The following is a 23,794-nucleotide window of genomic DNA, read 5'->3' on the forward strand; positions in this document are numbered from 1 at the left end:
ACTCTCTATAAAGAACAGGAAAGAAAACAGAAATGCAGCAGCAGCAGCAGCTCATAACGTACACGTTTCATTGATTGAATATTCTATTCTACAGTCAAAAATACATTTGGTGTCAGAATGATAGATCACTCAGTACCGTGTCTGCCATTATAACACAAATCACTGGTTAACATCATTTTCTGGAAGGCAGATAGGTTATAGTTTCCTGAGGTGAACGGTGTTTTTTTATTTTTTTTATATCATTTCCATCAGTAACAACTGCAAGTAAGCCAACTGTAAGTAAAAGTGTAATACTGTAGTACTTTGTGGCATTAAACATCGCTCTGTCTGTCATCAAATGATGCTGCTGAGTGTGTCGATCTACACCATCATTCAAAAGTTTGAGGTTAAGATTTATTTATTTTTTTTGTAAAAGAAGTCTCCTCTGCTCAAAAAGACTGCATTTAATTAAAAACACAGTAAAAACAGTACAATTATGAAATATTATCATAAAATTCAAAATAACTGCTTTCTATTTGAATATTTTGTAAAGTGCAATTTATTCCTGTGATCAAAACTGACTTTTCAGCATCATTACTCCAGTCTTCAGTGTCACATGACCCTTCAGAAATCATTCGAATATATGCTGATTTGCTGCTCAAGAAACACGTCTGCTATTGTCAATGTTGAAAACAGTTGTGCTGTGGATATTTTTGTCTGATGAATAGAAAGTCCAAAAGTATTTATTTGAAAAATAAATCTTTTTTTGTCTCTATTGTCACTTTTGATGAATTCAAGGCATCCTTACTCAATAAAAGCATCAATTTCTTTCAAAACAAACTGCCCAAAATCTTCACACGTCACATTTGACAGCTGCCGTTTCTCTTAAATGAAATACAATTCTGCTATAACTTCACTAGAACAATCACTTTGAAGCAAAACAAACTAAATGGACAAAACTAAGGGAGTCGTTCTGTAAATAAGACGAGCAGAGAGGCTGCAGGATCAGGACAGACTGGTACAGATGAACAGTAGATGTGTTTTCTAGTCTGCTGAACACTAAAGATTTACTGCGTCTGTGACCTTACAGAGCATCAGGACGTGTCATTCTAAATCACATCTGAGACTCAAGCAGAACACCTGGAGAAAAGGTCATATGGGTCAGTAAATGATGACAAGTATTAGCTTTGGCTCAACTATTCCTTTAACTCACAGGACTAATTTACATATATTAAACGCAGTTCATGCATTTGCATTATTTTCCATTATGGCTACTTCACAGACACCTGGTGGATCGTGCACATGCAAAAATAATCATCCTAATGATAGATTGCAAAGAGTACATTTTTTAGGGATTCCAAGGTTTTTAACTAATAAATTACTGATAAATACGTTAATTAAAATATATCACTGAAGTATTTTGTGAAAAACATTTTAAAATAAGCAATAAACATACATTACAGATTTCTAAAAGAACTAAAAATATAAAATAAAGGGAAATTAAATCAATTAAAGATGCAATAAATTGTCTTCAGAAACATTTTTTGTTATTCTGGTTGAAAGTCTCTTCACATCCTGATAGCAATCATTAAGTTAAGTGGTCTAAATGTATTTGTCTGTATTTATATATTTGTGGAAGGTGTAGGACCAAGAAATGTTCGTCCAATCAAAATGCTCGGTCCGAGGGTTTTAATTGGCTTTCCTACCTGCCTGTCAACGTATGTATTAGCATCCCTCTGCGCACACTGATTACGCAGACACGGTACGAGAATGGCAGGCAAACATCAACAACCCAATCTTCCTTCCTGGTATTGTAGTACTTTTACTAACTGTGCTATAAAGTTCTCTCACCGGTGAATGACACACGATGTAGACCAGCGGTTCCCAATTCCAGTCCTCGCGCCCCCCGCTCATATTTTGCATGTGTTGCTTAGTTAACATACCCGGTTCAGATAACCAGCTCGTTAGAAGAGAGCTCTGTGCATGAACTGTGCTCCGATTGACTTGCTCCCTACTCCCTGAGCAGTGAAAATCCGTTGAAGTTTATTTCACTTCGGAACATTCATCGCGGATTGCGCTGCGCAGCATCTACACACACAGGCGAAACCTTAAGTGTGACATAATATACCTCTGTAAATAAATACAATTTAAATTCACGTCTCGCACACTTTAATGCCCTTTGTATGGAACATATACGCTCGCTTTGAACTGGAAATGTCTGGTGATGTGCACTTCGCAGAGCACTTATGACTTACGGCCGAACAGAACATCCGTGGACATGATAAGCTATACAAATTAGATGTGCAGGGGGGGGGGGGGGGGGGGGGGGGGGGGGGGCGGACTGTAATTGGGAACCGTTGACGTAGCCTATTGTAGCAATGTAATGTTGTCTCTGGTATTCTGCTCTGTGAGCGTATGTGCGTTCAGGGAGTGTGGCATTGGACGGCGATTGCAGGGAGGGTGGGACGTTCGCTTTCAGTGCTATCAGGCTAAAGTTAGCATTTTCCCAGATTTCCTACTGCACCTTTAAAACAAAACATCACAAAACAAACAAAAATTAAATAAATACATTAATAAATCAAACAAATAAAAAAATCACAACAAAAAATACTAACGTAAAAGAAAATACAAAAATAAACTTAAGAAAATAAATTAATGGAACCATTCATTATAGATGTCTATAAATGACTAATTGATGAAGGAACACTTTCAATAAAATAAACAAACTTACAGAAAATAAACAAAATAAAAAAGACAAAACAAAATTAAAATAAATATAATATAATAAAATAAATAAAATAACATTTAAAAAAATAATAATATTTAATTATTTAATAAATTTGATATAAAATAAAATCAGACACCTCCATCATGTGTCTCTAAATGATAGCACATGAGGAAGAAAGACTTAACGACAAATTTAGGCTATTTTTAAATCAAATTCACATGGGAATTTATAAAGACGGCTTCAAACGTGGCTCATCCAATCAATTTCAGTGAAACTCGATCTGTTTCATCAATTCCTTTTGCCTCTATAAATAAACCGGATCAACAAGCCAAGAAAAACATTCTGTTTGTCTCTAAGACACGAGTAACACTGATGAATGTGGCCATGCTCTCATACTGATGAGCTGCTCTTATTTCAGAAACACAGTTTATCTGTTCATCAGAAGACCAGCAACCGTGTAAGACGGTTAAAGATGATTCCTCTAATGCCGCAGCTGCTCAATATAAGGCCGCGAGGTCAAACGAATCCCACTTTAATGATTCCTCAGTACATCCCTCGTGCTCTGAAGTGAGTAATCAATGCGTGCAGATGCAGCCGTGTCAGCCAAACGCAAACAGCAACCGGGCTCTGATCTCCACAAAGCTGTCTGGGATGCGAACGGAGCGAAGACAAGCCTTATTTTCATCAAGAATTAAACAATTACACAATTAAAACCCATCAGTCTGTACGCTCGAGCACGGCAGGGCAAACACTAGAAACGCCACTGGATTTCACACGATGAAGATTCAGTAACAGATGCATGTGTTTGTGCTGAAGTCTCTGACTGGTCTGCTGATCCATGAAACTCAAAAGCTATTCTGCTGCATTAGAGGACTGCAAAAACATCCATTTACTACATCTTTCCAGCAGCGAGTGCCAGCAAACTGAGGTCATGATGCTGCAAGATGATCTGCAAACTGAACTTTCATACATACGTATATAAAAATAAACACAGACATACTAATAAATGAATATATCTAGACATAGACATGAAACAAAATATTATGTATATTATGTATATATATATATATATATATAATTAATTTATTAGATATTAGTATTCATATTTTTTTATTTCAATAGTTAAATATAAATATATTTGTTGCCTCACAGATCTTCTATTGGAGTCAAGTCTGGGCTTTGTGCAGGTCCTACAGCAGAAATGAGGTATGCTTTGAGTCGCTCTCGTGCTGGAAGACAAAACGTCAACCCAAACCATCTTTGATTGCAGATTGCCTGAGGTTCTCTTTCAAAATCTTCTCGTAGTCTTCCGTTCTCGTGATTCCTTTGATCCTGACGAGATTCCCAGTTCCAAACGCACTGAAACGTCCCCACAGCATTACACTCCCACCTCCATGTTTCACTCTGGAGACGTGTTCTTTGGATTGAGCACCTGTCCTTTTTTCTCCAAACATAGGCAACCTCTCTATGGCCAAAAAGCTCTACTTTTGTCTCATCTGACCAAAGGACACGTTTCTAGTATACAGATTTTTATTTCTCCAGGTTGTCCTTCAAACTTCAGTCTAGCTTGGAGGTGTCTCCAAGCTAGACTATAATTTTCCAGGTGAATTGAAATAAGGCTTTCTCCAGATGAAAAATATAATAAGAAAAACTGTTCAAATTCCCTTGCTCTGTTAAACATCACTTGGGAAATATCTGAAAAAGAACTTAAATTTCTGTATGTATGTATGTTTATATATTATACAGTTCTATTAACAATAATAATAATAATAATGTGTGTGTATATAATACCACATGTAACCTTTCAAACTTTATGTAAAAAATAGACCATCAAAGATATATGTCCATGTCAGATGTGACTATTTTAAACAAACAAATAAAATGATTAAATATCTAAGAATTTACAAACAGGTATTACACCATTATCATCTAATAAATTATTATAATACAGTACATACATTTAAAAGTAAAAGTTGTTCTGCGTAAAGACAGAAAAAGTAGTATTCTTGGCCCCCGCAGGCCTCCGTATATGCTATTATGAAGTGAAATCTCGGTTCTCTTCTAGGTTACAGCCCTCATCTTGTGAATTAATCAGCGCTGCATATTTATGCACATGATTTGTCACAGCTTCAGTCCAAACTGGAAATCTGTGCACACACGGCAGCTGAAAATTCACCCGTTCGTTTCACTCTAATTGAAGAAATCTCCAGCTCAGAGAGATCTGATTCACTTTCCAAAGGTCTACACTTCCTTCTGAACAATCAAAACTTACACTGTTTCACTAGTTAATATGGTGCACGACTATGAAATAAAAATTAAATAAGCAATGTGCACTTGAGAAAGTTAAATATTTGCTCACAGCACAGCTATGAATCTGAAAAATGATTACTCGTGTTAACAGCATTCAAACATCCGCAGGGAAAACATAACAGACAAAATATGACGGCCGCCAAATTGGAACCGAATCAAATATGTGGTAATGAGTAATAATGATGCCTAAATTAGATTTTTGCATATTCTAGGATTTTGCATAAGGACGCATGAGTGGTGCTTGCCCATAAAAAAATAAATAAATAAAATACTTTATCTGAGAAATTAAATAAATACACACCCATTAAAAAATTTAATAAAATACATAAATTCCAAATAAGAATAGACTGAATAAGTTACATGCTTAAGTTAAATTAATAGGTTTAATTTTTTTTTTTTTTTTTTATATACAGTGCCCTCCATAAGTATTGAACAGTAAAGACAAAATTGCTCTGTTGGCTGTGGAGTCAAGACATTTGCAAATATGATTAAAAGATGAATATGTTGGTAAAACATATACAGTATGTGTTGAATCATCCAATAATAAAATATGACATTCTGTAGTTTTGTCTCATATTCATCTTTTAATCATATTTGTAAATGTCTTGACTCCACAGCCAACAGAGCAATTTTGTCTTTACTGTTCCAATACTTTTGGAGGGCACTGTATTTATAACAAACAAAAAATAAAAATATTCATATTTCTAAATAAAACAATTTTGAAAATACAAATTATCAAAAACCAAAAAAAATTAAATATAGAAAAAAAATAAAATTATAATAATAAAATAAAATTTAAAAAAGCTTTGGCAAAAGGCACTAACTGGTGCTATTAGTAGGAAATGGTGAATGCAGACAGAACTGAGAGTGTTTCTTTCCATTTAATATCAGCGTTTCACCTGCTGCTCCTCATCCCTCCAGGAGAGAAAATTCTCAGTTTCTTAAATTCCCGGTTTTCACTCTCCTCATCTCAGGCAATTTTCTGCTGCAGTGAACACGCGGCACGATGATCCACTGAAGAGCTGCCGATGCTGAAGTCTGCTGCTATCCTCAGAGACACACAGATGTATACCTGATGGCCTGCAGGAAACTCACGCATACTTATCGCTCGCTGCGGCCCGAGTGACGCACCGGCTGCTCTGGGCTCTTTAGAGGATTCGCTCGGTGCTGAGGAAAGACGTTCTCCAGAAGGAATATCACAGAGAAATACAGTGTTTACTGCACAAAAACTCTGGAGACGGCCAGAGTAAGGACTAGGACAATGCATCATGGGAAGTACAGGAACAGCCAAGTACAGTGAAGTACAGTGTTTACTGCACAAAAACCCTGGAGACGGCCAGAGTAAGGACTAGGACAATGCATCATGGGAAGTACAGGAACAGCCAAGTACAGTGAAGTACAGTGTTTACTGCACAAAAACCCTGGAGATGGCCAGAGTAAGGACTAAGACAATGCATCATGGGAAGTACAGGAACAGCCAATGATTCAGACAGACAAACTGACTGGTTGAGCTGATTTCAAAAATATTGTAAGATGGCAATAAACACACATGCAATATTAATGTTTCATACTGCTATGTTACTATGACTCATAAAAGCCCTAAAAAACCTTAGACTAACTACAACACACAGTAAAAGTCTTGATTATTAATGCTAACTGTTAACTGCTAACTGTCACCAACTGATGCTTTCATTATATTGCTGTAGCATGAAAGCAATAAACAACAGGTGTTATTTTTTACACACTTTTTATATGAATCCTGGATGGATGGATGGATGGATGATTAAATAAATACATGCAATGTCAAATAAAGTGAAAACAAACCATAAAATAAAATAATTTAAAAACAAGTAATAAAGAAAAAAAAAACCATGAAAATAAAATAAAATAAAAAATACAATACATCAAAAACTGCAGCGAGGCTTACTGCTTTATATGAATCCCAACTAGATGATATGAAATCAAATGTGACTTTTGCTATTACTGGTATATTACACAAAACGAGTCTTCCACCAAAAATGTTATATCAAATATAAAAATTATATTAACTTTATATAAAATTATATTTTAAGAGTTTGATGTTGCTTGCTCTGAAAAAGTCGTTCAATGAAAAAAAAAAAAAAAAAAAAATATTTAAGACAAAACTTTAAAACCAAACCAAAAACTCAATACTTTACTATGCCACCGCATCATTAATACATCATATTCATGAGTGAAGCCAGAGAAGTTTCATAAAGTGTCACAATAGTTCCTACACTGCTGGTTTCCAGCCAGCTCTCTAAAGCTTAAAAACACCACCACCACTTGCTAAATGGTCCCTAATTAGTGTTAAATGAGCATGTGGTGTGGTGTCAGTGGTGGAGTGGGTGTGTGGGATAGATGGGTCAGAACGGCACACGGGATAAAACCCGTCCTAAAGTGATTACAGTAAACCCATTAGAGAGCCAGAGCGGAGCGCCGTTCCCCTCACACATTCACACTAATCCACAGCACCTTGCGCACTACATAGGGTGCTATTTTCTCTCGTTCTTAGTCCTGAATTGAAAACGGTTCACAAAAGACGTTCAGATTTGAGCGATGGAAAAATGAAATAATACAAGCTGCCTGTGCGATTCTGAATCCTAAATAGCTCTAACAGATTGTTCTGAACTTCTGCTAAATTTAAGCTTTTGGAAACCTCATCACGCCACAGTATTCTAAGTCAATCGTGACGAATTTGTTATTATACGAATAAGCCCGTTCTGTCTGATTAACGACTAAATTTATGCATTTCTCAGCCTTCATTTAGCCATAGTATGAAGCTATCTGGAAATCTGTGCGCTCCTGCCGGATGATCTGCACGCTCATCTAGCTTTAATGCTAATGAGAATTTATCACACAATCACGCTGCTAATTGAGTTCAGAAAGCAGCCCAGATAGCCATCAGCATCCATTAGCATGCTAGCATGAATAGACTCCGGCTCATTTTTGTGCTTAAAGATAAAGCAAGGTCAAACCTCCACTGCCAGACCGATTTATCAAATAATATCACTGCAGTTTAGCTTTGTGATCTGATAAATAATTATCTTTCAAGCATAAAGAAAAGATCTCCCTCAGAATTCACCATCTTACTGATAGAATCCACTACAAATGTCCAAACAAACATAAACACTAAACTACATTGTAAGAATGTAATGCAATACAGAATAAAGGTATTTTCAAATTAAATTTAATACATTTAATAGTAAATAAATAAATCTAACACTACAGCACTATAATGAGTACAACAAAAATAATAATGTAATACTAAATATTTTCCTTATATATTTTCTTTTCAAGGGTCTTGTTCTTTAAGCTCAAAAAGAGAGGAAACCTAACTTTGATCTAAATCTAAATAAAAGAAAAGAAAATCTGAGAAACTCACGCTCAGAAACTCAAATGGCATCTAGCAATGCAGTCCTGGGAAATAATTAAACAGGAACCCGCATGACTTCAGAGAAGTGTTAAATAAGTAAGAACAAACATGAAATAATCAACATCCCACACTCAACTGATATCAGTGCCAGCTCTTCATATCAAACATGCTGGTATAATTAAACTGACCGCTGAGAATCACACAGCAGCACAGAGTATTTCCATCTTTCTTTAAGGGTGACTTCCTTCTTTAACCTTTAGTGACTCAGCTGAAAATGCTCTCTAAATTAATTCCCAACGTTTGGTTTCAAGGCCCGAGACCCGGCGTGCTCCCTCTCACTCTCAAATACCACATAAAATAAAGCACTAAATGACAACAAAGACGACACGGCATACGATGGGAATAACTCAACCTTTACCTGAACGACAGAACCGCCATATGCATTTCTGAGGTCACCAATCCCAGATAGAGGTCCAACACTCACAAAAATGCTACAAACTTGAACTTTGATAGCATCACTGTATGCATCTGAAAACAGGTGAGCAAATACAGCAGAACAGAAGGGAAACATGTGACTAGTGGTAAAAATGGGTAAAACTAACCAACACCAGACACTGCAAAGCATTACAGCCACTGCTAAAACATGTCTGCTGTTTATCATAATCATAACAATCACTCATGATTACGTTCAGTGACTCAAACAAACTATTAGCTCAAAGTTTTCAACTCTTCATTTAGATTGGTAAACAACCAATGCTCTGGATAGCTGGATAGCTGACCTCGCTTTTCAGAACGATGAACTTTGTTTCAGAAAGGCGGGTCAGAGAGGAGCAACCATAATGTACGGTATGTGTAAAATAATGTGTTGTTTGAACCTTAAACCGTGTAAACATTGCATTTCACCAAATACACAAAATAATGTTATTTTTAGCATCATCATATGACCCCTTTAACTTTCCTGAGGTAAATGCAACGTTAAGAGACATAGTTCACAAGCTGTTTCATTTAACGTCGTTCTTTCATTTGAAATGCTGATTGAGCGATCACAGTATATGAGACGTGATACATTTCAGTAAATTATACTGTATCATTCAACATACCTTCTGATGTTCATTCTTGTTTATTTTGAGCAACGACTTGCATTAAAGCAGAAGAGACTAGCGCTGCCGCTTGAACTAAAACGACTACAGCGATCTCTTGCACCACATTTAAGAGCTCCAAAACGGCGTTAAGTTTGTGAGAAAATGTACCGTATTAGTCTTTTTTTCCATGTCTAAAGTAACAAAGGACAAAGTTCTTCACGATTACTGGCTAGGAAATGAGCTACAAATAATGCTTGCTGAAGGGAAAACCGCAGATCTGGCCAATCCCTGGTTTAAACTACAGGTGGTTCATGGGGTCAAAAATAGAACCTGTGTTAACAGCACAGCATTAAAGCGTTTTTATTGCTTTAACCTGGACAGCCCTACAACCCAAGAAACATTTTCTTCACACAAGCTGGAGTCTGACACGTTTTTCATGACATGTGTTTGATATTGTGCTGAACTTCAGTTTACTCTTCCACTGACGCTCCACCTCTCTGACTGAGACCTTACACAAGGTCTCTGGAGGAGGAGCTCTGGATTATGAGTAATTGGGCTCAGAGGAACGAGTGCTGAGACTCAATCAAAACTTCCTCAAGACATAAAGTCGCCATGTAATTATCCTGAAAATTTCAGCTCATAATTAAATCTGCTGCACCTTTTAATTTACCCAGGAGTTACAGCTAATGCTGTGTACACTGTGGAGTCCAGCAAAAAAAACAAACAATACATGACACTGTGAAAAAGCATATGTGGCTAAGCAAACAAATCAATATTCTAATAAGAAATTGATCATTATGTCTCGAGCAGCAAATCAGCATATTAGACTGATTTCTGAAGAATCATGTGAATCTGAAGACTCAGAAAGTGGATTAAATAAATGCAGCAGAAAAGACCTGAAAAAAGAGCTAATGATGACTGTTGCATATGAGCTTCAAGATATGAAACATATTATTCTCAAGCGCTTGTATGCAGTCATTATGGGAGCATTGTTGAGAGGAAAAAAAGAAAGAAATGGTGCATGCTATTTGACCATAAACCAAACACAGTTTGAGTTGTTGAACTAGAGAAAAAAAGCTTTTAAAATTAATTTCATATTGTTCTTTAATGCATATGACATTTGTTACTCATGTAAAATGTAAAAATGATTGTGTTCTCTTCTGGTTAGGAAAATGAGAAAAGTACTCAAGCACGTAATTGTGTGAACTGCAGCCGTTTGGAACAGTTTTCCCAGAACGAAAAACGAGAATTAGGGCAAATAAGATTACAAAACATGAATGGATTGTCTGCTTTTTCAATTCACGAGTGCATTATAGGATTACAGGCTGACTAATATTAACGTGCACATTAATATCCCCTGCATAATTATCAGAGCTGACTAAATTCTTAAATTGATAAATTAAATTGATCAGTTCCATGTGACAGTCATTATAAATGCAATTAATTACAACAATTCCAGTCATTTCTAGGCATCTAAAGGTGAAGAAAATGTAATTTATTTATTGAATTTGGCCTTTACTTAACAAACACACCAACTGAGAATATTTCTGTATGAATATGGCTTATTCATACATGTCCAGTGATCTCTTATAGCACTGCAAAAGGTAGATCAGCAATCCATCGGTTGACAGAAGAGAGCATAAGTGATGTTGTAGCTCAGATGCTGCACTGCAGAGAGAGACTGAGCGCTGCTGTGAGTGGAACTGATCTGTCCAGCTGTTGGTTTACTATCACTGGCATGCTACAGTCTACACACACTACTGTCCACAGATCCACAGACTCCGCTCCAAAACATACTGAGCTGCCCTGATGTCAACTGCCTACATAGGGAGCATGCTAACAGACTCAGAAGTGACATCATGCAACAGACTTCAACGGAGTTTGATGCTAGCATGTGAGAGATTTTAACATTTTGAGACAAAAAAGCCAACAGATTGACAAAGTGCAGCAGAATACAACAGAAGGCTGCAGGCCTGAGAAACATTTTTAAAATAATAAACTACAGACACCTTAGCAACAGCATAGCAACACTCTAAAAACTCTATAGCAACTGCATAGCAATGGTAAAAACTCAAAACACCAACTGCATAGAAACACTCTACAAACACTCCAGCAACATCATAACACCTTAGCAACACACTAAAGCACTCAAAACCCTAGTAACTGCGTAGCAACACTGTAAAACACCCTAGAAACACCCTAAAAACTCAAAGCACCTTAGTATCTGCATAGCAACACTCAAAACACCCTAAAAACTTGAAACACTTTAGCGACAGCATAGCAACACTCTAAAAACACACGAAACACCCCAGCATCATTCTAAAATGCTCCAAACCATCTAACAAAATGCAACACTATATACACCTTAGCAACCACATAACATACTATAAAAACACTCAAAAACATCATAGCAACTGCATAGCAACACTCAAAACACCCTAGTCCTGTAGTGGCTAGTTCTGCATAGACAAACACAGGCATAAGCACAGAAACAAACGCTACAAAATAAGCGAGTAACTAAGTTTTAGCCTATTTATTCACCAAAAGCAATTCTGAGTGTCATTTGGAAGAGTGCATTTGAGAATAAGGCTCAAAGCCAGAGAGCTGATGGAGGTGTTTCAGGGAAAGATTAAGAATCACACCGAGGAGGAACACAGATTACGGCTGATAACCATCAGAGCTTTGAAAACAAAACACGACCCGCTGAGATTAGAGGGGCTCTTTGAAACCGCAGATGTTTTGATACGTGAGAATGCCAAGCAAGTGAGCCTGGAGACAGCCTGAAGGGTTAATGTGATCCACAGCTGGAGATGTCAAAGGTGTGAGCTGGTTTGGAGGTGTTTGGCCCGGCTGATGGAGAAGCACTTCACACTGCCAGAGCTCTCCGGCTCATAATAAGATTGGCATCTAAGCCATTACACCTCAGAGACTTTCAATCACTACAAGTGAATAACTTCAGCACCCGACCACACAGAAGATAAACACCACAACAAAATACAAGCAACACTTACTCAAGCATGAGAGAGAGCACTGGAAACATATTCTATGTGTGTATGTGAATGTAGACGCTTCCAGCTTCACAGGATCGGTTTCATGCATCAATGCACTCCAAAATGCATCAGCTTTGCATGTTCGTCTGATTCTGCTGTAATTTTGTGTGACAATGAAATAATTCTACATTTGTCTGTTTGGGAGTTGTGCAGCAGGGCCATGCTGGCAAGACCAGTTTTAGTGATGATGTGCCTGTAAATATTAATCAGACCAGGAGAAACTGATGATCAGGGTCACAGGGTCAGAGAAACACTCCTCTTCTGTTTTCAGCTAATCGATAAACTCTTCTCGTTTCAGAGCCACTAGTGCTGTGTGCTCTGCATGCCTCTCACTGGCAATACAAAAAATTTAAATATTAAAAGAACAGAAATAAAATATATGATAAATGAAAAAATAACATTTTGGCCATGTCTTTTTTTTCTGTTTGTGATTCAGAGTTGGTCTAGACTAAAAACAAAAATAAAATAAAAAATAAAGCAAATGAATAAATGGTAGCAGCAATAAACAAAAATAATAAAAATAAGTAAAATAATAATAAAAAAAGTTTAGGAAAACATTGACCAAAAAAAACTCAAAGTGACTACACCAAAAGCTGTAGTGTGAAAATACTAGATTTATTATCATACTATCAAAAATAAAATAAATAAATAAAATTCATTATATATCATTACTTCCAAGTACTAAATTAACTAAAAACTTAAAACTGATAAAAAGACATAAAAATGACAAAAAATATAAAATATAAAAAAAATCTAATTCAAAATACTAAAACTATAATAATACAATATATAAATAATACTAAAACAAATGAACAAGTGCTCATTACAAGACACATCTATTGCAATCTGTGACAAAACTGTTTATTAATTTTACAACTGGGGCATTTCAAGGAAGATCTGATTCAAACCATGTGATTCACTCATTCAAGCAGGTCAACCCTGAATCACGCAGAGAACAGAGCATTCTTGAGGGACCTTTTGCATTCTTTCTTTGTTTCTTTTGTGCTTTTTTTTAATAAAGTTCATTCTGAATCACAAGAGGCCTGCAACAACAGCAAGCAGCGAGCGAACAACAAATGTCATCATGTGCAAATTGAGTCACACTGGCTGAATGGAGAGCAGTTCTCAGCCTGAGAAAGGTCACGCTCACCAAACTACACCGAGAGACTGAGAAACAAGAGCGAGAATCAGCTACTATCAGAAACACATGATGTCCTCCGGCAGCACGAGGAAGCAGCAACCCAACCGTTTTATAAGCAGATGAAATGCTGACATCACAAAAGCCAATCTCTGGAGGTAAAAATCACAAACTTTATGAGACTTTATGCAAGGCAGAGACGTGCTCTTAATAATGCATTGCTAAACCATGCTCACAAAAACTGCAGTTTACAGCGAAAGTGCCTCCAGCTCTCCAGAGGACGAGATATAATCTAGCGAGCTTTTTGAAATACAAAACTAAAAAAACTGAGCTACAATGTTTCTTTCTCTCACCTCGACAGAAAAACATACAGGGGGATTTAACAAAAAATAAAAAATAAATAAATAAAAAAATAAAATCACAATTTTAGCACACTTTACTGCACAAAATCTGCATCTTATAGGCATAATCTGGTCCAAATTCAAACAAAATAAATAAATTCATAGAATATACATGAAATTACGGACATTTATTTTATTATATAATATTAAACTAAACAAATTTCATTATTTTATATTCTAATTATTTTAAATATTTTATTTCTCTTTTTATTTAGCAAGGAGGAATACAAATTTTATATTTTAATTTGTGTGCGCGCTTGAGTATATTAAGTATATTTTTTTTACCTGATGTTATTCTATCTGATGTGAGCATAAGTATTGGAGCAGTTGCCTCACAGGTCTTTCTAAGTGATCAGCTGTGTCCTGTTGCATTAATTCTTCAGATATTAAAAGCAGGGACTGTGTCGTATCAGTTATATCCATTACTTCTGTATTCTGAATCTTGCATTTGATGATGACACACACAAACCAGGATGAAGATGAGGGAGCTGACTTTGAGAGAAAAGCAAGCAATTTGGATGCTAAAAGAAAAGAGGAAGTCAGTTAGAGCTACAGCAAAAACAAAGGGCATGGAGAAATCAAGAGTTTAAACCACCAGCGACACCAGCAACCAACAACGACCCGATCGGCTGAGAAAACAACAGTAGTTGATGACAGACAAATCATTAAAGCTGTGAAAATGAATCCTAACAGACGTGTCTGTAAAATCACCAACAACTTCCAGAAAGCTGGGTGATGCTCTGACAATCTACTGTCCTCAGGAGACTTTGACACAGAATTACAGATGCTACACAGCAAGATGCAAACCTCTGACCAGCACCAAAAATAGAAAGGCAAGATTAGAGTTTGCAAAAAAGCACAAAGGTGAGCCAGAAGAGTTTTGGAACTGTGTTTATGGACCGATGAGACAAATATGAACCTTTATCTAAGTGATGGGAAAGCACTAATGTGGAGAAAAAAAGGGACCTGCAATGATCCCAAGCATACAGCCTCACCTGTAAAGCATGGTGGAGGTGATGTCATGACATGGGCGTGCATGGCTGCCTCTGGAACAGGCCCTCTCAACTTTACTGATGACTTAATGTATGATGACTGATAATGAATTTGGAAGGGTACAAAACCATCTTGCCTACCAATATTCAAGAAAATGCCACCAGATTCATTGGGAAGTGCTTCATATTGCATCAGGACAATGACCCAAAACACCCTGCCAGTTCAGTCAAGGAATTTATAAGGGCAAAGAAATGGAAAGTCTTAGATTGCCCAAGTCAATCTCCAGATTTAAATCAGATTGAACATGTATTTCAGCAGCTGAAGAGGAGAGTAAAGGCAGAAACTCCCCAAAACAAGCAACAATTGGAATTGGCTTCATTAAAGACTGGGAAAAGTATTTCAAAGGATGAGAGCAAGAGTCTGGTGATGTCTATGGGTCACAGACTCACTGCTGTGATTGTGCGCAAGGGATCTGCAACTAAATAATAGCTTTTAATCTTTTATATCTGCCTTATGTTCAACTGTCCCAATACTTATGCTCACATCAATGAGTGGGATGAACTCTAAAAGTGCTGTTCTTTATATTTGGTAAAACATGTATGTGTTGAAACGGCTAATAATAAAATGTGACATTCTGCAGTTTTGTCTCATATTCATCTTTTAATCATATTTGCAAATGTCTTGACTCCACAGCCAACAGAGCAATTTTGTCTTTCCTGTTCCAATACTTATGGAGGGCACTGTACGTACTGTATATATAAACATGTTGTAATCTTCCTTTTATACAGCAAGCATGCATTAATGTGGGATTAAATTGGCTTCTGAAAATGAAGCTTTGCCATTACAGGAATAAAATATATTACAAAAGCAAAAAATAGCAATAATATTCCAAATTATTACTGTATTTTTGATCAAATAAATGCATGCTGAGCATTAGGGACTTTCAGAAACAAGTCTTACTGACTTCAAACTTTGTAAAGACAGTGTATTCTAAATAAAAAAAATAAAAAATAAACAAACACACACATCTATGAATATCGTGAATTTTATGGGTGTGACTGTGGCATTACCTGATTTGCATAATTACTATAATTAACTGGGTGCTAAAACACACTATCAGCAGGTGCAGTTCATTCCTAATGAGAGACGTGTTGGAGAGATGACAGGTTTTGGGATAAAAATATGTTTAAAACTTGTAGGATCACATTTCAGAGTAACCTGATACACTTTTCTGAAACAAAGCTCAAATACATATCAAAGATTGCAGCTCAAACGTCAACTGATTTTAAAATGAATTCAGAGTTAGCATAGTTAATCCAGACGGGAAACGAGAGAGCTTGTGATGTGTGAAGACGGCACCATCTTTAGATTTTATGCAAGCCACAAAAAAATACTATGCATAGAAGTATTGATATATGGAAAGCTGATTATACACTAAATAGCAATGTACACAAATGCTCGAAAACCACATCCATTTTTGCACCATGAACCCAAAACCCACACAGTTGTCAGTATCACATCTGTAATAATGGGACTCTTCTCTAACACATCCAACCACTTTATTAACATAAGAGTTAATTCACCTCCTGGATAAACACAAACATATCCTTATCACGTGAAATCTAATCTAGAATTGTCCATTAAGTGAGCGCAGGTGTCTTCATTCCACATCACCTGCATTCTGTGATGAATGTGACTGAAGGTGTTAATCACACTCTGGAAGAAATAGAAACACTATTTCTGGTGCCTTAGACTGATTCACAGCACAGACCTGTGTATTTACACCGCGACAAGATGCTACAACAAAACAAAAGCATCCCCTGAACCTACTCACATAGCCTGTGAACATTCACTGTATGACAAAGTGTCATATTTTTGAGTCATTTTTACAGTTTCTATGCTTTTCCTTTTTTTTTCTTGTACATGCCATTTAATATCCAATAAACCCAGAAATAATCAGTTATAGCATAAATATAAGGCTTTGTAGACAAATACCACTCAATGTAGGATGAACAATAATATTCTACATTTGAAAATATTACTTGATTAAAATTCATTTAAAATTTAATGTAATTATTTAATTTAAAAAAATCAGATTTTCACCTGTGAATCAAATTACTGCGTCTCATTGCTCTCAGTGTGAATCAATTTAAGGCGTTGTAAACAAATAAGGTATAATATGAACAACAGTATTCTCATTTTTTAAATATTAACTGAAATGTATTTAAATTAAATCAGTATTTCATCTAATCGAATCTAATATAGTTATAATTATTTAATAAAATGACGAATTTAAAACTTGCATACTTAAACTGTACTTAACTTAAATTAGTCAGCGCCAATAGCCTCGTGGTTAGTGCGTCGACATATAGCGCAACTGCGCTCACGGCGACCCGAGTTCGATTCCCCTTTCTCCTCCCAGTAATTTCCTGGCGTATCTCTACTGTCCTTTCTCAATAAAAAGCTCATAAAAATACTTTAAAATTAAATTACATTAATTCCTGTTGGCGTTAAAAGGTAGGCAATTTAAGGTATTGTAAGCAATTATAATTATAAAAAATTATAATTAAAATGTAAAAATATTAGCTAATTGAAGTTAATTTTAAATCAAACTAATACTTAATTAAATTTGAATTCAAACTTAATTTCATAAAAAATTATGTAACAATTTAATTTAATTGTTGTCTGCGGACGGTCTCTCAGATTCCATCAAAAATATCTTAATTTGTGTTCCGAAGATGAACGGAGGTCTTATGAGTTTGGAACAACATGAAGGTGAGTAATTAATGACAGAATTTTCACTTTTGGGTGAACTATCCCTTTAAAGTATGACATGAACAATTATAATCTTAATTTTAAAATATTAGTTAAGTTAAATCACTTATAATATTAAAATGAAATGAGATGATTTTCACCTGTGAATGGAGTTGCTGTGCCACATTGCAGTCAGTGTGAATATGGAGTCGGTGAGCAGTAGGGCACATTAAACAAGCGCTTATCCGCCTCCATCAGTGACGCCCACTGAATGCGTTACAGAGAGGGTGACTGTACATTGTTTTCCCGTGGTCTGGTGCACCTGTTGACTCCACTTTCCCGCACCTGCGGGTGGAGGGTCTTCCATCAGCGCTCCAGCACGCAGGTGGCTGCAGCGCGAGTCTATGAATTCCAATATGAAAGCCTGACCGCCGACCTCTGCGCCAATCAAACCCCGACACACAAATCCAACACAATCCCAGCAGTATTGCTCCACAGCAGAAGAATACATCAGGAATGTGTTAGTCACACAGAGAAATCCAAACATTTCATCCTGCCACAGAGTACGTCTACAATACCGGTACAGACACATGGGAAAATAACTCCCAACTTTACAGAAGATCTTATTTCTTTGAACATCAGAACTTCTCATCACCTTCACACATCTGAAGATCAGCACTTTCCTTCCAACAGCAGATCACAGATTTTTAGTGCATTGCTATGTCCTCAACAAGTTTGAGGTATCATTCATGTAAGTCAGGCACCAAAAATAGTTGCTTTAAGAATAATTATGAGCAAAAGTAAGAACTCCTGCCTTCTCAGTGCTGGGTGGATTATTTACAAATTGTAGGCAGATACTGATTACAAATGACATGACAAAAATTGTAGTTAGTAACAATCCATTACAGAACACATACTTAATATTTAGAATTTGATTACGCAATCCAGATTACATGCAATCAGTAACTACCCAGCACTGTTCCTGCCTCAACATAAAAAATTACATTTATGCTGTGAAACAAGTAAACGGTTGCTTCAGATCAGGGACTCTGAGAAAACTCTCCATGTCTGCGACAGGAAACTCAGGTCTGACTTCCTGCTGGCTGTGAAAGAGCGCTAAACCTTCATCTTCACAGTCACGCTGGACGCGGTTTGGCAGAGGAGTTGAGAAGAGAGGCATGAATAAAACAACACACACACACACACACACACACACACACACCAAGATTCATAATTCATAGCTTTCATTTCAGCAGCCGCCACACTTCTGATAGAGCGAGAACAGAGCGAATTCACGCAGGTGCACACGGAAACGCTACATGCCCGACACACACACTTACTGATGTTGCACTGATGGGAAAAAAAATATTCGCAAACACATTCTTGGCCATTTCTGACTGCTGTTTCTAAGCAACAGCAGCACGTGTTGAAGGGAGAGAGAGAGTTAATGTAAGCGATGCTCCCTCTACACAATTGGCTCCAGCGCAAAACCAAAAACAGAAAATCAACAACTCAACTAAGTGAGGAAAAAACTTGCTAAATGAATGAACAGCATTTCAACTAGTTCATTGAAGTCAACATCAAACCTCACCGACAACCCATTTTACTTGCAGAAAACAGTGCTGACAAAAAGCCGTCCTAAACAAACAAGTTAACATTAAGCAACAGTACTTCAACAACTCTCTTAACATATCTCACAGACTGCTTTCTGCTCTGGTGACTAAAGAGTATGACATATAGAAACATTGCATCATAGGAAACACTAGTCAGCACACAGCAATGAGCACATCTACTTACTTATTCTGCATCATGTTCATTATGACCCAGTCGGCAGGATACACGTTCTTCCCAATGAGATCCTTAAACATGATAAACGTCTCCATGAGGAAATCCTAAAGAAGAGTCACAATGTTTAGGATGAACCAGACATGACAACAACATGCATATAACATGCACGACAACATAATGCAATGCTGGAACTGATGTGTGCATTTTGTTAGTTTTTTGTTTGTGCGCGTGTGTGTGTGTACGCAAACTGTTTCCTTACACCAGCAGAATCAACTTTAAACTGTCTTATTAATAAATCACTGTATAAAGGCCTGCTTTTATTTGTGTACATTCACAATGAAAACAAAACAGATTTTATAGATATAACATAATATTTAGTATTTTCACATCTAGATGGAAAAAATTGTAATTTGCCCTACTGCCTGTTCAAAATAAAAAAACTGAGCATATTAGATTTTTTTTTTCTTGTTGTACCGAAATTGTATCGAACCGTGACCCCCGAACCGTGACATCTGTGTACCGTGCCACCCCTAATATATATATTAGTGCTGTCAATCGATTAAAAAAAATTAACTAAATCACACATTTTTCTATAATTAATCGCGATTAATCCCAACTAACATTAAAGTTTTTAAATATACTTTTATATTGCAATAATTTCACATTCAATCTTCAAATGTACAAACAACATAAAGACAGTATATTTTTAATATTTCTTAATGGCATCTTTTTTATGATTGAAGGCCAGCATCACTGATATCAATACAACTGATGTCTCTATAAAATAGTTTTTTCCCCTGAATATTTAACCATTTACTGTAGCCATTCAGCATTACAGTATAATTGAGAGCTATCAATTTTAACATTTATTAGACTTAATGTCTAATTTAAGTGAATTTAATACAATCTTCACACAAACCCATTATAATAAATGACATTTACCTACCTGTGCCCTTCAGCAGAAATATACAGAAAATGAATAGTTACCAAACACTAAATGAAATATGCTGCTGGTGAACGTGACACGGATCTGACATGCATCTTATTTTCTCACAAATCTTTTCTGACACACTTCAGGTCTTAAAGTCTCTACTAATGAGCGGACGGGTTGAATCGGGTGTGTTAGATGAGGGTGACAGTTTTAAGGCAGCTTTAAGCGCCTTTTTGGTAACTTCATGCCTTAACTGACGGCATAACTACAACATTGCATACACGTAGTTTCTTTCGCTGTTTGATATGAAATGATACAGACTACAGCGTGCGCCGGCACCTTTGTGCGTGTATTTGAAGAGTTCGCGCTACAAGCACAGTATCTTTTACACGCTCATTTGACTTGGAGGCGATGTTAGACCGTTTGATATGGTCATAAAGACGTTCTGCATCTAAATAAACACAATCCTTTTCAAGAAAGGCAGTTGTGAATAGGGTGGCCAACCCTAGCCCCACCCAGGCATACAGCAAGAATCATTAGATGACATTAAGACTATTTAGTGATCACAGTGAAGCACCAAAATACTAATTCATTGTAATTTTCAATCTTTAATCTTTGCCACATCTACTACATTTTACCCATTTGCCATTAATATATTTTGATAACTGCAATATATTGACATTGCATTTTTACAAAAGTTATTTGAAACATTAAAGTAGACACTTTAGTTGCATTTAATATTTGATTCTGTGTATATAAACACTTTTGAAAATTAATTTGATTTGGACACCATAATGGGATGTCTTGTCTTGTCTTTGACCCCCCACATGTATTTTTGTCCAGCTATAATACTGGTTCACAGGCTGATGGCACATTAATGTCTGTCTAAAAATGTTTACATATGGGTGTAAGGAGTTCCTCGTGAAGTTTTTCTTGGCTTTGAATGGAAACTCACCACCACGTCTGTGCGCATCTTCCCAAAGGTGCTGATGAGGTGGGTGTAGTGATAGTCGTCCATCTGCCGCAGAGTGGCCGTCATACACGCCACAAAACTGCCCTGCAGAGAGAGAGAGACAGACAGACAGCTGATCAGTGACAGCAGAACAGTTGGAGCGCCTGTCAATCAAACGCTGACAGGAGCAAAAACCTGCTGTTGAAGGTCCATAAACCCTTCAAAATTAACCACAGACATGTGTTACAGCCACTCTATGAGGAACTTCACCGAGAGACAGAACAAAATGAAAACATGCAGCAATTCCAAGAAGTATTACTCATTAACAGCACTTCTGACAGAAAGTAATGTAGTGAGCACTGTGTTTGACATCAATATTTCTCCAATCTGATTACAGCAGTCAGAGACACACTAAAGGAATCTAATGATACTTCCACTTTCTCACATGCGGGAATTGGGACCAATATAACATGCAATTAACCAGAAACCAATTGCTAAGAAATGAAACGGAGGGGGAAAACTCATTTAAGATTCAAAACACAACAAAAAGGCAGTAAAACACCTCAAACAAGCAGTGGGAATCAAATCTGTGCAGCGTATTAGAAAATGTCACATTACCTGCTGAGGAAACTATTCAAATGTCATTTATGTAACATTAAAGATAAGTAAGAGAGAAAGTTAATAACTTATGCATAACGTATAAAACCTATTAATACAAAACCTCAAAATAAGCAATACGGCATAATTTATTTAATTTAATCATTATGGCGGAGGACATTTTTGATGTTCTTGGTCAAATAGATTCAAATATTTTGTCACTTAAAAAAATATATATTATTGAAGTTTCATATTCACAAGCAACTTAAATAGCCTATTTTAAACTGTAAAACTTACAGTAATCGTCAAAAGTTTGCAAACATTAAGATTTGTACATGTTTTTAATGGTATCTTAAGTCTCAAATCTAAAAAACACAGTAAAAACAGCAATATTGTGAAATATTCATTTTAAATAACTATTTTAGGCAAGGCAAGTTTATTTATATAGCACATTTCATACACAGTGGTAATTCAAAGTGCTTTACATAAAAAAGTGAAATAGACATTAAAAATCAACAAAAACATGGAAATAAAAATAATAAAAACAAGGAATTTTAAAATGATATATAGAGATTGATTTAAAATAAATTTAAGAAAACGATTATACATAAAATTCATTGCAGTCAGTTCGGACATATAGCACAGTGCTCATTCAAATGCACAGTTAAACAGATGAGTTTTGGGTCTGGATTTAAATATGGCTGATGTTTTAGCACATCTGATCTCTTCTGGAAGCTGGTTCCAACTGTGGGCGGCATAATAGCTAAAAGCAGACTCCCCTTGTTTTGTGTGAACCCTTGGTGTTTCTAACTGACTCGATCCTAATGATCTGAGTGGTCTGTTCGGTTTATATTCAGTGAGCATATCAGCAATATATTTAGGTCCTGGGCCATTGAGTGACATATAAACAAGTAAAAGTACTTTAAAATCAATCCTAAATGTAACTGGAAGCCAGTGTAAGGACCTGAGGACTGGTGTGATATGCTCAGATTTTCTGGTTCTAGTCAGAATCCTGGCAGCAGCGTTCTGGATGAGCTGCAGTTGTCTAATGGTCTTCTTGGGAAGGCCGGTGAGGAGACCATTACAGTAATCCACCCTGCTGGTGATAAAGGCATTTCTCCAAGTCTTGACTGGAAACAAAACATCTAATTCTTGCAATATTTTTGAGATGATAGTATGCTGATTTAGTTACTGCTTTGACATGACTACTGAAACTAAGGTCTGTCTCTAGAATCACCCCAAGATTTCTGACTTGATTTTTAGTTGTTTGACCCCTAGAGTCAAGGTATGCATTCACCTTGAGAACTTCATCTTTGTTTCCAAATGCAATGACTTCAGTTTTCTCCTTGTTTAACTGAAGGAAGTTCTGGCACATCCAACTGTAAACATTTGTGAATGTTGCTGCTAATATAGCGGGGACCCGACACATATCACTGAGAGCTGTTATCAGTTGTTTTTGGTTCACCTACACCAGATGGAGAGGGGTTTGGGCCCTGGCGTTGTGGCAGCGGCCGGAGAGCTCTCGCAGGAGGAGGAGGGTGAGCTGGGCCTGCAGTTTTTGGTGGTTGTGGGGCCCGCCGTTTTTTAGTTGATATCTGGGGGCTTGCAGCGAAAGAGTGGGAGAGTTTGGTCCCAGCATACACCAGTTCCTCCATTTTCTGCGAGAAGCTTAGAAGTGGAGATTCTGGAGAGAGTGA

At 36.6% G+C, this 23,794-nt stretch overlaps 1 protein-coding gene across 2 annotated transcripts in view; it reads right to left on the minus strand.

The window, feature by feature from the left end:
- LOC306858161 (dedicator of cytokinesis protein 1-like) overlaps positions 1-23,794 on the minus strand; it is a 233,237-nt gene that overhangs the window by 61,883 nt on the left and 147,560 nt on the right. For both annotated transcript variants that reach the window (XM_079398558.1, XM_079398557.1), the window contains exons 28-29: positions 21,504-21,605; positions 19,627-19,721 (exon numbers count right to left, since the gene is read on the minus strand). In XM_079398558.1, the coding sequence (XP_079254684.1) occupies positions 19,627-19,721; positions 21,504-21,605 (197 nt within the window). The remainder of the gene's footprint in view (positions 1-19,626; positions 19,722-21,503; positions 21,606-23,794) is intronic.

Source organism: Barbus barbus, assembly GCF_936440315.1.
Source record: "Barbus barbus genome assembly, chromosome: 38".
NCBI classification, from domain to species: Eukaryota; Metazoa; Chordata; class Actinopteri; order Cypriniformes; family Cyprinidae; genus Barbus; species Barbus barbus.